Here is a 16,342-nt window from a genome sequence, read left to right on the forward strand (position 1 = left end):
GGCATGTTTTGGTCTGCTTTTGTGCCCACTCTATACTCAGCAGCGCTCACTCACACAAGAAACCCCTGCCCCGGAGATGTCAGTCCATCACCAGGTCAGTGGCAGGCAGCCTGAGAGCACCGAACAAACTTCCCTCCATTCGGCCGAGCCCGCAGCCAACGGGAGAGGGAGCGGTTGCGGCAGTATCGAGGCCCCGCCTTCCCGTCCCCGTCGGCCTCCGCACAGGGCTTCCCGCGCTGCCCCGCGCCCGGCGGGGCGGAACCGGAAGGGCTGCGCTGCGCTTCCGCCGGGGAACCGGAAGGGGTGGGACGCGCGCGCTGTAGCGGTAACCTAACTGCGTTACCGAGCCAGAAGGTTTCGTTCCGTGCCTTAATTTCAATCAAATCTTGCAGATATGGAATCGTGACAGTATTTGAAATCTCTGCCAAGAGATACCCGATGAGAAAAATGTCACTGGCCACAGAGAACACTGAAAAACACGCACCCCGCTGGGTCTCCCCACTAGTGTAGCAGGTCCTGTGCCTCCAGCCCCCTTCCTCTGTCTCCTCCTCCTCCTCCTGCAGAGATGGAAGCACTGACTCCTCGGGGCAATGGGGCCAGCACTGTGTTTAACTGATGAAGCCAAGCGGGAGGATCTGTAAAAATCTGTGGAATTAAATGCCCATTATTTGGTGAGGTCACAGTATCATAGAATGGCCTGGGTTGAAAAGGACCATAATGATCATCGCGTTTCAACCCCCCTACTATGTGCAGGGTCGCCAATCCACGTGTGATGTTAAACTCCTCTGTAAATTAAAATTTCTAAATACAAGGTGGTAGCATGGTCAGGAGCAGTTGTTAAATAAAAGGGCTGAGATGCTCCTTCCACATGAAGGGCTGCTACGGATACAGTCTAAGGGACTTTATGCTCACACTGACATTTGACCATTTGCCTCTGGTTTTGTACATCTTCTCCTCGATGGCACCTTCTGGACCTGTACTGACAGAAACAGGGCTATCTCCTATTGACTGGGGTCTGAGCACCACCTAGATACTGCTAAGTGCAGCCATTTGAAGATGAGAACTAAATTACCTAATGCTGAAGCTGTGCCAAAGGGCTAACTCCTGAGGCCAGGGCAGAGCCTGGTCTTTCACCTTTCAAGCTCACAAAAGACTTCTGAATCAGTGAAAGCTTCTTGGAGGTTGCTGCCTTTCTTTCAGTTCAATGACCATCTGCAGGAATTTGTAGTTCTTTAATAGGGAAAACATTCCAATCTGAAAAAAAAGAAACCTGTATGTCAGTGAGGACACAAATCAATTTTGGGGGTTCCTGTTTTCTGTAACTAATCTTAGAATCCACAGTTGTCATTAAAAAACAAAGTCACTGCTTGCTCTCTAGACTGAGCAATCATTTTCATCATGCATATGAAAACTATATTGCCAGATGGTAAAGAGCAAGCGTGACTCTGTCCTCATACACTTCAAGACCACACACAGAGGGTTTTTCCATAGGGGAAGTCACAGAATTAAGAAAAAACAGCAATGCAATATGTACTCAAATTAAGATTAACACAAACAGATGCGCTGTACTTTGGTGGAAGTCTTTTTAGCTGTTCAGGAACAAATCTTTTCTCTTAGTATGAGGACACTGCTCCTGCCTGCCAAAAATCAGTTTTGTGTGTGGTGATGGTGAAACCCAAACACTTGTGGGTAGGGTACAGGTAGAGAATCTGTGAGTACAAAAGCTTCTCTAGAACCACAGAATAGTGAAAAAGAGTTTTTGTTCTTGCTTTTGGCCATAAAACTAACATTTACAAACAGTAACTAACGTCTGGGTCTGAGACGCTGTCATCTCGTGAGCTTTCAGAAGTCTCCACAAGGTGGGCTCAGAGATCTTCCACTACACACTTCTGACGTTTAAGACACGTTTCCTGGAGGAGCCTTCCTCACTCCAAAGCACACACAGGGTTGTGCTCAGGGGGTCTCCTCTGAGCTCTGCCAGCCCCGGAGCAGCTGTGTGGCTGCTCCTTTTGCTTTCCTTTCTTCATCAAAGACAAAGCTAATACAGAATGAGTCGTCGTAAATCCCACGCCCTATTAAATCTCTCTCCACCATCACATTCTCCTAAACAACTACATCTGTCAAGGACACAAAGTGGGAAAAGGACCGATGCTTTGAAAGAAAGTGTCTGAGTGCCCTGGGAGAGCAGTGGGTTTCAGACTGCAAGAAGCTGGAAGGAGCCACAGGAGGCTCATGCAGCTACTATGCCTCCCCCACACTCTGCCTTCAGGCTGTGGGACCTATGCCTTGGAACTCCTGTGAGTGACTCTCAGGCATCTCAAAGCCATTTTGCCCCAGTAATCTGAGAACGGTGTTAATCAGTTCAAAGACATCATCTAAGCTTTTAGCAGAGCTTTCCTCCCAGTGCTCTATGATTTAAATTTAGCAGCACCTTGCCTGAAACACACTGTATTTCACACAAACGAAAGGAGAGGAGAAAATCACACCACATATTGACATTACATCTCCCTTTTCAGCTAAGCAAAATTTTCTTTCAAGATTTTAGGCAATAGCTGATGCTTCTGATAAGCTTTAGGACTCAGCTCTTTAAAAGCCCACACATCACAAAACTCCAGAGATAAATATATTCATGAACTGTGGGAATATACTGCTGGGTAATCAAACAGCTCATGTATTTCTGCATCAGCTCCTGAGCTTTCAGGGTTATACGTTCCTGCCTGCAGCAGCACTGGGCTGCCCAGCCTGCAGATAACGCCCAGCTTGCAGATAATGCCAACCTACAAATAATGCCCACCCTGCAGATAGTGACATGCTTGCTTCCATCATCCTTGGCTGAGCCAGTGCAGGCAGGTAAAATATACCAGCGTGATCCTGCATTGCTCAAAGGCAAAATGTTTAATGGGCAATTCCGTAAATAGATACACTTCGCCCTGACTGCATACGTTAGCCTTTCTGTAACTGTAGCCTTCCCTAGCTACCTGATGTACTCAACTCTTTTCAAACTCTACACTGCACCAAGTGATGGGTCTCCATGCTTCTGCATGTGTCTTTACCTCTGTTGGAAGAGAAGAAAGGAGAAAAGGACAAACGCTTCATGTCTTCAGCCATTAGAGTACAAAAAGCATAATTAAAAAATAAAAAATAAAAAAAGCAAATGAGGTTCACACCAAAGAACAGGAGCCAGAGGCTCCCCATGTGCATAATTTTCCATGAACCATATTTTCTTTCTCACAGCACCAAGCATGCATTAATCCCCACACTAGCACTAAGTGGTAATTATTTTTCTCCCTGCATGATAGAGAGCAGACTAAGTGGCACACCTCAAGCCAAGAGTACTTTATTTCATATTAGAGGGTGGTGAGGTGCTGCCACAGGCTGCCCAGATAACCTGTGGATGCCCCAGTCTTGGAAGTGTTCACAACCAGGCTGCATGAGGCCCTGGGCAGTGTGATATAGTGGATGGCAACCAGCCCACTGCAGGGGCCTAGATATACACAAACTTTAAGGTCCCTTCCAACCCAGTCCATTCTATGATTCTCTATGATTCTATGATTATGCTTTAAAACTTCCTTGGTCTTCAGACCTTGGATCAAATTGTGGCTCTGGCTTGATAATAAATACAACAATATTTGATGGCCTGAAAAGATATTTGAATTCCCTCTCCAAATGCCTCCAGATCCATCTCCTTTTATCGTGTGAATTCATAAGAATGAACACACTACAAAAGCAGAAGTTTCTTTCCCAGCTCTGAATAAAGGATCCAGATTACCTAACTACATTTAACACAGACAAGAGGGCACCCACACCCCATGGCACAGTTGCCCCCATTAGCTGTTCTAGCTCCACTCCGGGAGGTTCCCAAGCTTTCACCAGGCAAAATCCCAAGCAAGTCCCAAGTGCCATGGTCTGCTCCTAGAGCTGTCTCTGCCTGGAGCAGGAACGTTGGGCTGGCGGCCTCCAGGCTACCAGATGACAGCTGTTTGTTCTCTTGCAGACACACAGACTTTGCAATGAGTTTGAGTTTGCAAGGGTAAGCATAGACCCCTGGAAACATGGGACAGCAAGTGACGCATGCATCTGGCAATTACATTTTGGCTGCTGTTGACTTCTGTTCTTCACAACAAAAGCACCTGAAAAGACAGAGCATGAGGGTGACCGTAATTGTTAGGTGTTTCTCTTTGAGTACCAAGAGCTGTATAAGGGGGTTCCTCTTCCTCTCCCTCCATCTCACCTTGCTATCAGACACAGCAGCACCCAACAGGCTCCTCAAAAGACAGCTGTGGCATTACTTCTTTCTCCGGGCAGACACATGTTCGTTTCCCATGCTCCCATTCCAGAAGCAGCTCTACTCACCACAGTGAAAAGAGGCCCTGCTGGCAGAGCACCTGCCTACAGTGGTTGGCATTGATTCTCCCTGCCTCAGAAGATCACATCTCTTACATGAGACTAGCCATGAGTGCAGGAGAGGTCCTCTGCTGGGACCAAGGAATTTGCAGGTGGCAACACTGAGAGGAAACAGTGGGACAGGTTTTGCAGATCTGGCAAAGTGCAAAAATAGCACTCTCAGCCTGCAGGCTAACTGCTGTGACTGGATGCTACAAGACAAGGAGTGAAGCATCCTTATAGTGCTACGTGTCAGACATCCCTGTGATTGTATTATGAGGTTGTAGACAACCTCCTTGAGAAGCACCGCAAAGAAGCTGTCAGTTTGGAAGCTCATGGGTACTTGGGTAACATCTCCCCATGGAACCTGTGACTTGACAGTCCCGGATTTTTGATCCACAAAGATCTTTATTTTTGGTCGGTAAAAAAAAACCCAGATGTGGCCTGTGAAAATACAGAAGTGCAAACCGTTATCTATGCAAAGGGAGCATTAGACTTTACCAAGCACCCAGGAAGACTAACAAAAGTTTACAGAGGTCACAAGCTGGGCTCAGATCAGTACACAGGAACATGTCGCATTCAGTAAAACCTGCAGGTGAGTTAAAGTCAGGTCAAATTTATTTGTGTGCTTAATTATAGATTGAGAAGCATAGCTCATTCTGGCAGACTTGCTTAGATAATAAGTTTCTTTAACCACGAGCTTACAGTTACAAAATCCAGTCAGAAACGGCGCCCGTCAGGCACACCTCGTGCCCAACGCCTGTCAGTGCCCAGAGAAACCAGCACGGCTCAGCACGAAGCCCCACCGATTCACTGCCAGTCACCCGAAGCAGCCCAACAAATCGCAGGGGTGTCCTCAGCGCAACGGGCTCCTCCCGTTATCCATCAGTTACCGTTTAGGAGGCACGTTCCTGGTTTCAAAGAACAATCGTTACCAAAGCACGGATCTGTGTACTTCAATTCATGTTCGAAAACAACAAGGAATCTGCGTTTGAAGCGAGAAGCCACACTAGCGGACAGCCTGCCGGCCACGTCGCGAGTACAGCTGTAGAAGTGCAAGAGATTTCTGAAATGCACCGGGACAAAACACCAGGACAGATCTCGCCCTCGTTTTAATGGGGCCCTCCCAAACCGAACGACGCGTGCGGCACCACTGCTGCCACATCGCGGAGAGACGCGGGGCCGCCAGTTCGGCGCGGTGTGCGCAGGGGAACGCAACGGCACCTCGGGAGGAAACGGTGCCACCTGCTGTTCTCACCCGTTTCGTCCCCCCCCGTTTTCCCTACGAGATGGCGACGCCGCCCAGCGACCGCCGCGAGGGGAGCCGGCGGCAACCGGGAGCGGAAGATCCGCGCGGCACTTCCGCCGGGAACCGGAACAGGAGCCGGAAGGGGCGGGACGCGGCGCGTGCCGGTGTCCTGGCACGGGCGGCGGCGGTGGCGCCGGTGAGTGGCGGCGGAGTCGGGCCTAGGCCGGTTACCGGCGACCCGGGGGAGAACGGGAGCGGGCACGGCCGCGGCGGCTGAGGGCGCCGGGGGCCGCGGGGCTCGGCCCGGTGGGGCCGCGGATGAGAGCAGAAGGTGCGGTGGGCGCGCTGCCTGCGGAGGGGCTGCCCGGTGCCTGCCGCCACGCTTACGCACGGAAACGGTGGGGTGCGCTTATCTCTTATCGGTTCCTAAAGTGTGTCTCCTTTCCAGGAACAATGCTTTCCGAAAGCAGTTCTTTCATGAAGGGCGTGCTGCTGGGAGGAATATTCTGCGTGGTGGTCACGCTTCTTGGACACGTTAAGATCGGCCACGGGACCAGAGCACATCATCACGAGCACCATCACATTCAGGCTCCCAACAAAGAAGAAGTGTTAAATCTTTCAGAAGATGAACAGCTGGAGCTCAGCCAGAGCATCCGCGTTTACTGCATCGTCCTCGTGAAACCCAAAGACATCGGGCACTGGGCTGCCGTGAAAGAGACGTGGAGCAAACACTGCGACAAGGCAGAGTTCTACAGCTCTGAGGACGTTAAAGTGTTCAACGCTGTAGTCCTCAACACAAATGATATGTGGACAATGATGAGAAAAGCTTACAAGATAACCTATGAGCGTTACAAAGATGAATTCAACTGGTTCTTCCTTGCCTATCCAACAACATTTGCTATTATTGAAAATCTCAAGTATTTCTTACTGAAGAAAGACCCCGCGCAGCCTTTTTACATAGGCCATACTATGAAATCTGGTGACCTGGAATACGTAGATGGTGAGGGAGGAATTGTTTTGAGCATTGAATCACTAAGACGACTCTCACATGTTTTTGAAGACTCTGACAAATGTCCAGAGCAAGGCGGTATGATTTGGAAGCTTTCTGAAGATAAACAACTAGCAGTATGCCTCAAGTATACTGGAGTGATTGCTGAAAATGCAGAGGACTCTGAAGGAAAGGATGTTTTTAACACTAAATCAGTCAATGCTCTCATTAAAGAGGCAATGGCTAGTCGGCCTGAGCAGGTGGTGGACGGCTGCTGCTCAGATATGGCCATCACTTTCAATGGACTGTCTCCCAACCACATGCATGTGATGATGTACGGCGTTTACAGGCTGCGGCCATACGGCCACACTTACAGTGATGCACTCGTCTTCTTACCCCCTGCAGGTTCAGACAATGACTGATGTCTTTCAGAGAGGAGATGGGACCAAGGAGGCCGCTGTTCTCGTGACACGCGTTTGTACAGACATTCAATTTTCTTATCCAATTGTACTCACGTACATTTTTTGCACAAAGATTTGGTAAAGCTCTTAATTTTAAAAGCGGAAGGAGAACTTTCTAAGTCTTTTATACAGGAATGGTTCTGGCTTTTTGACAGTGCTAGAATGAACGGTAAAGGAGTTGTTTGGGATAAAAGGAAATTAAGTTTATGGGGGGAGGGGAGGATTGTATATCTAAGTATTTATTAATGAAATATCAAAAGAACTTTAGTCTGCTATAAATATATTTTTGCAAGATTTTGATTCTCTCAATTCTTCCAGACACTTCCGGAATGTCTTTATATCTTTTTAAGATGTACCAATAAAACTGACTACAGATTCAGTCTGAAAGACCAACTTTTATGTGATTTCCTTTATGCTGAAGTATAGAGCAGCTTGAATTATACTGGTTAGGCAGTCCATGGGGTGCACCTCTTGCTTTATGTACAATCTCCTAACTCAGAAACAAGCTAGCAGGAAGCAACTGAAAGAAGAAATCTATTAAGTTAACACAGAATAATATTAAGCATATCCATTAAGACCTTTAGGCTGCTTTTCTTAATCTCACAAAAGAATGAGATAACTACATTCGAATATTAGCATTACATAAATATTAGTATGGTCAGGTAGCCTCTTAGCACAGAAGTAATTGCTCATTTAACGTTGTTAAATATTAGAATAAAAGTTCTATTTGTTTTCAATGTTAGAGCTGCTAATAGTGTTTACACGGAAGAAGTTGGTTAGCTGTGAATACAAGTATAAAGTACAGCTCTATTTACAGACATTTCTGAACACTAAGGTGCAGATAGATCAATGTGCTTCCACACTCAATCCTTTGTTCACAATGCCAAACACATTAAGTGCACAAGAAAACAGAAGTCTCCAAAACTTATTTATGTGCACTTGAAATCTCAAGCTTTACACGTCACTTTGTCACATTCTTTTCCTCCACCAGTTACAGTTAAGTGGTAATAAACACCACTCCAGTGTGTTTTCTCCATTTAGAATCCACTTACCTGACCTAGACATTACAAAGGCTTAAAGTGGTACTGCCTTGGGCTTCATTGGTACTACATTACCTATAGAAGAGCTTAGAAGATACAAGGTTAGTCTGTTGAAGAAAGCTGTGCTATCTGTAGTACTTCATCCTAGCTTTAGCTGCAGTGGGGAAGGGTTGTGAAACAGGTGATCCAGAGCTGATTAGTAGCAACAGTATTTTGTTCTGAGCAACATTTTTTTATTAACAATGGCACCAAGGTGGCTACCACAGTTGTTTCAGAGGAGATTTAGGGACAAGATGGAAGAAGAAAAAGCAAGCCACAGAACTGACTAGCTCCTTTCATACACAGAGGAACCACTGAGGCACAAACTGATTCCCCACAGCACAAACAAATTAGTAAAGTTATGGCCTTTAAAAGAGTCTTTAAGATACATAACAATGTCCATTACTCTGAAGGGAAGGTCTGAGGTTTGACTCAACTTCTGTCTGCAGTATAGTGGTATAGCATACAAAAATTATGGTGACAATTACATGTATACTTTCAGATATACCTTATCATTTTCAAAAGCAGTCTTGTAAATAATTTTGCAGAAGTATTTTAAGAGTAGCACATGTTAATACTTGAATCTCGTGTTGTAATTTGACTTCAGAATTAGATTGAGAACACCTCTGCCACTATCTGCTGTAAAGGTCACAGAAATGAAACATGCAGGGCACTGCACACGAAATCAAGCCCTACCATTAGTAAAATACAAGTGTTAGAAAAGAGACTTAAAATATTAATAAATACTTCCAGAGACAGTTATGAACAGTAGACCTTAATGTTTTCTTAGTTTATTAAATACTTCCATGGCACAGTCTGTTTTTCATAGACACAGCTTTGGGTATGCAATCACTGAACAAAGTGATGGATTACTCAGACAAACAGTGCTCTCTATCCACTTGTGCAGGTGTACCTGTGTAGCAGTGTCCAGAAGCTGACATCCCTTTTGAAGCTCCACTTGGCTCTAGAGCTATGTTTTGCTATCATGCCTTTGTTGAACAGTGATTTTGTTTCTGCTCCTAAAGATGCAAACAGGGAGTAGCACATCAGGCACCAACTGGCACATACTCCATTTGAAGCATGACCACCACTGCTGTAAATGCCACTGTAAGGAGAGCTATATCAGTGTTGGTAGGTAGAAATTTGAGCTTATATATATTCTTAAGTTATGATCTAAGATAAAAGACTTTATAGTCCACATATGACTTTATGTTCTTAAATCCTACAGACAAATGCTTCTTAAAAAGAAGTATTCCTGAAGTAAAATACTAAAGTTAATGCTGTTAATAAATTAAGTTAAAAAAAAACATTTCTCCACGTTCAGTAAACAGATAGTCTAGTGAGATGTTAAATCAGATGCAAAAAAAATCTGAAGTGTTTTGGAGGTTTTAGAAACTGTACTAATTATATTTCACATACATTTTACATTACTGTTTTAGAGGAGCATAAAAATGTAAACATTCCTTGGCTTTTTCCTCCTTTTTATTTGAAATTCTACTCACAGTCCGTGCAGGATCTTTCCCACGAGATACCTTCAGTGACTGAAGACTTGGGTTTAAGACAAACCAATTAAAAACTGTAATAAAAAGAAATCTAGAAAACTGTAGTAGCCTATCAGTACTTTTGCATTCACTTGTTTTATTTAGCATTGCCACAGAACAAAGTAATTTGTACATTCAGTCACATTAAAAACGAGGAATTACAAAGCAGTCCACATTTAACCTAAGTGCATTCCCTTGGAGTTACACAGCTCCTTTTGTTTCACTTGTATGTCTTCATATGCCAAAGACCATCATTTAAATAGTGGATATTTTCAATACCAATCCCTTTGTTGACCTTCTCACTGTTGAAGAACAAAAGCACAGAAGTATTAGGTTAATGTTAGAGCAGTGCAAAACACCACAGTAAAAGTACAAAATGCACTTGTAAACAACTCGTCCAATTACAGGATGGGCTAACAGGAAACACATCAGGAATACAGAATTTGACCTCATGGTTCCAACTGTGTCACAGAATCAAATGCAGGTGAGCTGCTTTGCTTCTAGTTGCAAGATACCTACCTATTAATGGACTACAAATGCTAAAATAATGTGACAAGGACTTGCAGCATTTTACCTACAGATTTTTCCTATATAATGGGAGTCAAGTGAGTTCTTAAAAACGGTGGTTTTGTACATCTGCATTGGTTTTGTGCTCATCTTTCTTTCCGGTTGATGAATTCCATGGAAAAAAAGATCTATTTTTGATCTTAATGAACAAGACAAAACTAATCATTCTAGGGCAGAAAAGTTTAAATCCCCTGGGAATCAAGAAGGAAAATACCTGTGTTAACTCCACTAATGAATCAAGAATCATAGTGCAAAATGATCTACATAGTACTGTTTCTCAATTTTCTGTTTTAGACAGTATCACAGAAAACAGCACACACTGCATAGAGCAATGTCATTTTCCTTTCCCCTCCAGTTTATGTTACTTCTCACAGGAATACAATATTCAAGTGAATTTGAAGTAAGGATTAGGAATACCCAGGCTTTCAATGATCACAGCAAATCTCTGAAGATGTAGGATGGGATAAGGTAGTTACGTGTTCCTTCTCAACCTCTTCTTTGAGCCCATCAAAGGCACCGCAAATAATTAAGAGAAATAATTATCCACCAACTACAGCAGGTCCAAAGCCAGGCTGCTGCAGTGCCATTCTATCCCTGTCCATTGGAACACGTCCCCACCTTTTCCGTGCTTTCATTACCGCTTATAACCACACAGTGACACAGTACAGAGGACAACAATCCAGCTGAGAATTATCCCCACAAGAAAGAATTATTTGTTTTCATCAGAACCAGCTTTGTCACCCACACTACAGCTAGGTGGGGCTGGAACCAAAGCAGCCCAGACCTACTAGGGCTGCTTTGTAAGATGGCTGCATCATGCTGCAAGATGCCATAGAACTTAAAGATGACAAAAAAAAGCCTCATCCCCTAATTTTGGATTATCAGAATGCTAAGAATAATCAACATTCTTTACAGTTTTACACCTCCTCTTCATTTCACTTGGTGTTTACCCCCAAAAAGATCTCTACATCTCACAAGAAGCCTAGCTAGCAAGGATTTTAGACAGGAATGCTGCATGTGGGTCCGAGAAAATAAAGAAAAAAGAGAGACCAACTGGTCAGCCAAGTACCAGTAGGACTTCAGTCTCTGCTGCCCTTACATGAAAATAAATAAATAAAATCACTTTAACAATTTCAGCTTGCTCAGATCCAAACTACATCTCTTGCCCAGCATAGGCAGTAAATACTCAGAGGTACTTCTTTGTTCAGCAAAAATCTCTGAGAAAGTATTATCAGAGCATAAGAAATATTGACATTCACAGACACCACTGAAGTTGTTTGTCTTAAAATCTATATTCACATAAAGTAACTATTTTGACTCCATTTGGCGAATAAATAACTACGAAAGACACTCCTTGCCTCCTTTTCCCAGCTTAATGTTAATCAAAAAATGAAAGCTTAAATAAACACTATACATAAAAGAAACACATTACAACAGTGATTCAATAACCTTGACAGCAGAGCTTAAATTACAAACTAAAAAAGAAATTATGATATTGGACAAGTTATATTTCACTTTTTACTACACTTACATGTCATCAGCTGACATCTTCATGACTCCCACACATAATGCATGTTGTTTTCCCTCTGCCATTATTGCCTTAAAATCACCACTAAGGAAAACAGGGTTTTTTTTGTTTATTTGTTAGCGTTGTGTTTTTTTGAGTTATTTCCAAAAAGTAAAAGCAGTAGCAAGTAAGTTGAGGAAATCACTTTACAAAAAAGCATCAAACTCCCTAGTTGAACTTTTGTCCCTTCAGTAATTGCAGAGCACCAGCTCTTGAAGGTAAGCAAAATTAACAGCTGAATCACAGTGCACAGAACATGAAGCACATATTTATGAACTTCCAATAGCAATTACAAAACGATGTCCCAACACCACTCTCCATACCTTCCTTTACACCTAACACAGGTGACAGTCTCTCCTGTTTTGGAAGAATGCTGTAGCTACACATGGGGCCATTTTACATCACAGTATACAGAGAAGAACTGAGACATATCTGAAGAAATACAGAAGATAATGGAATCAGAAATCCTTCTCAAAGCTTGGCAGCATGTAATACTAAGTGTGCATCTTCTCCAATCGCATCTGAATAGCAACAGCAGCTGCAGAGGTTGGCATTGATGCTGAATTTGCTCATAGCTCCTTTCTCAGTAATGCATTCATTCCCTAAGAAATGAACTATGTTCTTCTATAACTGAAGATGATAATTGTTTTAAGGAGGCAGGGGAAAAAAATTAGGTTGTACCTCATCTCTTTCTGCAGTTCTGCCCAACACCAGAGGAGCTCCCATTACATTAACAGAAGTGCTTCCTATCTAACCAAGCACAGTAGGAATAGTTAATTCGGGAGGGGCTTTGAAACATCACAGCAGAAAAAAAGAATTAAGAACAGTTTGAATCTTTCCAAATAACATTCAAAGCTTTGCAAATCTTTTCAGATTACTAGTTATTCCATGAAATAATATTCAACACTAAAGTAATTAAGTTTGTGACCAGCTGAGAACATACACATACAAATTTAACTCAGCAAGAAGTATTTCATAATTAAAGAAGGATACAACAACAGTATCAACGGCAGCAGGGTAAAGTTTTGCTCCAGGAGACGTCAGGCCAGGACACATTATATTAGCTCCACTTAGTACAAATTTAATGGCTCCTTTATCAACCTGCTGATGTGGTAGAATAAATGGATCTAAGAGGAGAAAGATACAGCATTACAATTAATACATGAAGATAACAATATGAGTAACTCATTATCACACTGGGGCAACTAGATGTATAACGTGCTGCATGGGCAAGAAGGTTTAGAAATAACTAGCAGCACTCCTGCTGGGCAGCACTATCCTAAAAAAAAAAAACCACAGGTACTGTTTTTCCTGATTAAATCTTTGTCCTGAGAATCAAAGGCTGGGAATCTCAGAACCAAACACTATGCCTATCCTTCCTGCATGTGCACACAGCCCTTACAAAAGCTATAAAAACTATAACAAGCTTCCCCAAAGAAAACAATCACAGAAGTGCCTACATCCTAAGGGATCTGAAATCCCTCAGAAAGAAAAACCCACAACCATATGTTTAACTTCTTCCACTAAAAATAAACACTTCAGAAGTAACAGGACAAAATAGGCAAAGGCAGGCAAAATTCATGAATGTCAGCTCTCAAAGGCATTCTCCAAGTTTGTGCAACATCAAGTATTTCAAACATGGTTTTCAAATATAGATCAACATTTTATGAACAGCCAAAGCCATCCAAAGCAGTAACAGAATGGAGCAGAACAGCAAGAGCAGAGACAAAGTAATGCAAAAGATTATATTTTAAATAATAAAAACCACTCAGTGTAAGTTCTAGAAGGAGACAAGCGACCAGTGCATCATTGAACACCTGGTGAAAGACCATTGTTGCAGTAAGAGCCTACAAGTATTTAAAGGCAGCAAGAAGGGTTTAAAGAAAGGCTTGAAACAACAAAGATAGGGTAACAGGATTAACAACAAGAAATGTAGACTCCAACAGAAAAATGACTCCGCGCAAAGCCCCACAAGAACTCTGTAACATAATACCTAAAAATCAAAGGTCAGATTACTTAACATAGAGAATTACATTTATTCTGGAGAAAACAAGCCATGTAGATACCTGAAACAGCAGTGCAAGTACAGCTGGAAATGTGTAATACAACTTTAAGATCTGTAACGTGCACTATATAAATATTAAGTTTTTTTTTTTAACTCAGTTGTACAGAAGTCGTCTTGATTCGCACACTCAGCCCTCTGCCCCCCCCCCACCATCCTCAGAGAACTTACATTTGTGAAGTAATCTTAGAGTTGGGTAAAAAATCCCTTCTCTTTGTCTAAAGAACAGCAATTCTCCATTCACAGTGAGGATCTCTATATGTTCATGACTGCAAGATAAAAGAAATGTAACTTCAATGACTACTTGGCTCTTTTGTAAATTAAATGCTTCACATATTCTGATCTATCATGGCAACTGGGGATAATTAAGGCAGGAAAATTTAAAACTAAAAATACCATGTGCTTTCTTCTTCAATATTGGCCTCATGCACTATTGTCTCTCCTTAAAAGCTCTACAGACAGACAGCAGTTCACAAAAACCAACAAAAATATTCTATCCTCTAAGAAGAAAAAAAAAAAGGAAACTAAACAATATATGGAAATCCAAGATCAGTAATAGTAATCAAGAAAAAAACCTGGAAGCTATCTAAACAAGTTCAATCTTCTGAAGCCATAAAGCTGAATGCTTTCCTTCAACAACAAGCTAATCCCAAGAATATCACCACAGCGGTCAGATGTTTGCCACCAGGTATTCTCCTTTTCCTCCAGCACCCTACAAGCATACTTTCAATAGCATGATGAGCACACACAAAATTTCTGGCTCAGTTATAACATGCAATGCTATCTACAAGAATGGATACATGCATTTTAAAACCCCCAGGCCATTCTCCTATAAAAAGTAAGCATATAAATGAAGCAACCCAAATGCATTGGAAACAGAGGTTAAACAAAAAGAAACTTACCATCTTACTATTTTGACAGGGTCTTTCTTTGGCATAATTTGGTTTAGCCATGGTTCAATAACAGGAAATTGGTCTATCAGTTGGTTCTTAATACCTTTAATAACTGAAGTCTTCAGCTGGATACAGTTCGATACATTCTCCTTTTCATCAAATCTGCCAAGCAAAAACATTTCAGAAACACAGGATTTGCTGCCCAACGATGTAGCATTTACAGAGCATTCCTAAATAAGTACACACTGGTTAGAAAAAGTTACCAATGTAACGTGCCCAACTTTGAGATACAGGTTTACACGAGCCGTGACGCCGGCCCTGAGCAGGGTTACCCCCAGCAGCCGCAGCCGGCCCGAACACTGAGCGCGCCCACGGGGCTCCCAGTGCCCCACAGCCACGCAGCACAATTCACCGCCTCGTGGGTCAGCTTTCGCTGACAACAGCACCGCTTACAGCCCTGGCCAGGCGCGTTTACAGAGCCCCCCGCCTGTGCTGTGCGTTATCCCAAAGTTTCAACAACAGAACGCCCCAAATTGCCTTTTTTCCTTTCCTCTGACGCCAACGAGTTGGAAGGCAGAGCCCAGGATAAGGCTGAGGACGTACCCAAGGCGGCCGCAAGGGCCGGGGGGAGCGGAGCGGGCCCCTCCCGCAGCGCCCCGGCCCTACCGCTGCGGCGGACGGAGCGCCGGCCCCGGCCAAGCGCACCCACCAGGCCCATACCGGCCTCCTACAGCCGGCCCCCTTCGGCCCCACTCACTTTTTAAACATCCTGGGGCGGTGGGCGCCGGGCGAGCGAGAGCCTGGGCCGGGCGTGGACCGGCGGGCGCGGGGTAGGCTGCCGGGCCTCCGCGCTCCCTCACACGAGGTCCCGGCCCTCCCCTCCGCGCCAGCCGGAAGCACGGCGCGCTTTACGGCCTGTCGCACCGCTCCATGACAACAGAACGCGCGTAGCGTCACGGCGCCGGGAGGGACTACAACTCCCAGCAGGCCGCGCGGCGCCTCTGCGCATGCGCACAGACGGCAAGCCGGGCTGCGGCCCGTCGCGCTGCGCGGCGCCTCGTTTTGTGCCTCGTAACACGGCCGCGGGAGGATCGCGCTCACCAAAAGAGCAATGTCGTGTGCTGACACAGCGCTCTTTTCCCAGATGTTTCAGAATCACAGAGTTGTAAGGCCTGGAAGGGACCTCAGGACCTCCCCCAGTCCAACCCCCCCAACGCAGCTCCCTACAGCAGTGGCACAGCATCGTGTCCAGGCAGGTTTGAGTATCTCTAGAGAAGGAGACCCCCCCACTCCTCTGGGCAGCTGTGCCACCCTCACAGGAAAGTTTTTCCTCATGTTTGTATGGAACTTGCTGGGTTCCAGTTTGCGACCGCTGCCCCTCGTCCTGTTGCTGCGCACCACTGACAAGGACTCATGCCTGCCAACTTCAGGCCCGCCCTTCAGATGAACAGTGATGAGATGCCCTCTCAGCCTTCTCTTCTGCAGGCAGTGGCGGTGTCCCTCAGGAGCAGGACACGCCACCAGGCGCCAGCCCACCGCTCGACCACACGGA

The 16,342-nt window shown here is 44.5% G+C and overlaps 2 protein-coding genes and 2 long non-coding RNA genes across 5 annotated transcripts in view; 1 reads left to right on the forward strand and 3 right to left on the reverse strand.

Moving 5' to 3' along the window:
* Positions 1 to 5,736, reverse strand: part of LOC101750610 — a 478,463-nt gene extending 472,727 nt beyond the window's left edge. The window contains exons 1-3 of the long non-coding RNA XR_006939090.1: positions 5,208 to 5,736; positions 1,073 to 1,254; positions 485 to 645 (exon numbers count right to left, since the gene is read on the reverse strand). This is a non-coding gene — a long non-coding RNA (uncharacterized LOC101750610). The remainder of the gene's footprint in view (positions 1 to 484; positions 646 to 1,072; positions 1,255 to 5,207) is intronic.
* On the reverse strand, positions 3,322 to 5,179 carry LOC124418362. Its single transcript, XR_006939091.1, has 2 exons — positions 4,232 to 5,179; positions 3,322 to 4,130 (listed from the first exon to the last, which is right to left on the reverse strand). It is a non-coding gene; the product is annotated as an uncharacterized LOC124418362 (long non-coding RNA).
* A 37-nt stretch (positions 5,737 to 5,773) lies between the features above and the next one.
* Positions 5,774 to 7,468, forward strand: C1GALT1C1 (C1GALT1 specific chaperone 1). Of its 2 annotated transcripts, none has more exons than XM_015278296.4 (2): positions 5,774 to 5,963; positions 6,081 to 7,468. In XM_015278296.4, the coding sequence occupies exons 1-2, from the start codon at positions 5,951 to 5,953 to the stop codon at positions 7,040 to 7,042; spliced, it is 975 nt and encodes a 324-aa protein (XP_015133782.1). In that variant the 5' UTR covers positions 5,774 to 5,950; the 3' UTR covers positions 7,043 to 7,468. The 2 variants fall into 2 exon arrangements, with proteins under 2 accessions (XP_015133782.1, NP_001264718.1); NM_001277789.2 differs by having other exon boundaries at positions 5,774 to 5,828.
* An 852-nt stretch (positions 7,469 to 8,320) lies between these two features.
* On the reverse strand, positions 8,321 to 15,690 carry MCTS1 (MCTS1, re-initiation and release factor). Its single transcript, NM_001105675.2, has 6 exons — positions 15,548 to 15,690; positions 14,800 to 14,952; positions 14,069 to 14,166; positions 12,829 to 12,962; positions 11,800 to 11,867; positions 8,321 to 10,003 (listed from the first exon to the last, which is right to left on the reverse strand). Exons 1-6 carry the CDS (start codon positions 15,556 to 15,558, stop codon positions 9,922 to 9,924), a joined length of 546 nt encoding a protein of 181 aa, NP_001099145.1. The 5' UTR covers positions 15,559 to 15,690; the 3' UTR covers positions 8,321 to 9,921.
* Between the last annotated feature and the right edge of the window lie 652 nt (positions 15,691 to 16,342).

This window comes from Gallus gallus, chromosome 4 (genome assembly GCF_016699485.2).
Source record: "Gallus gallus isolate bGalGal1 chromosome 4, bGalGal1.mat.broiler.GRCg7b, whole genome shotgun sequence".
Taxonomy (NCBI): Eukaryota; Metazoa; Chordata; class Aves; order Galliformes; family Phasianidae; genus Gallus; species Gallus gallus.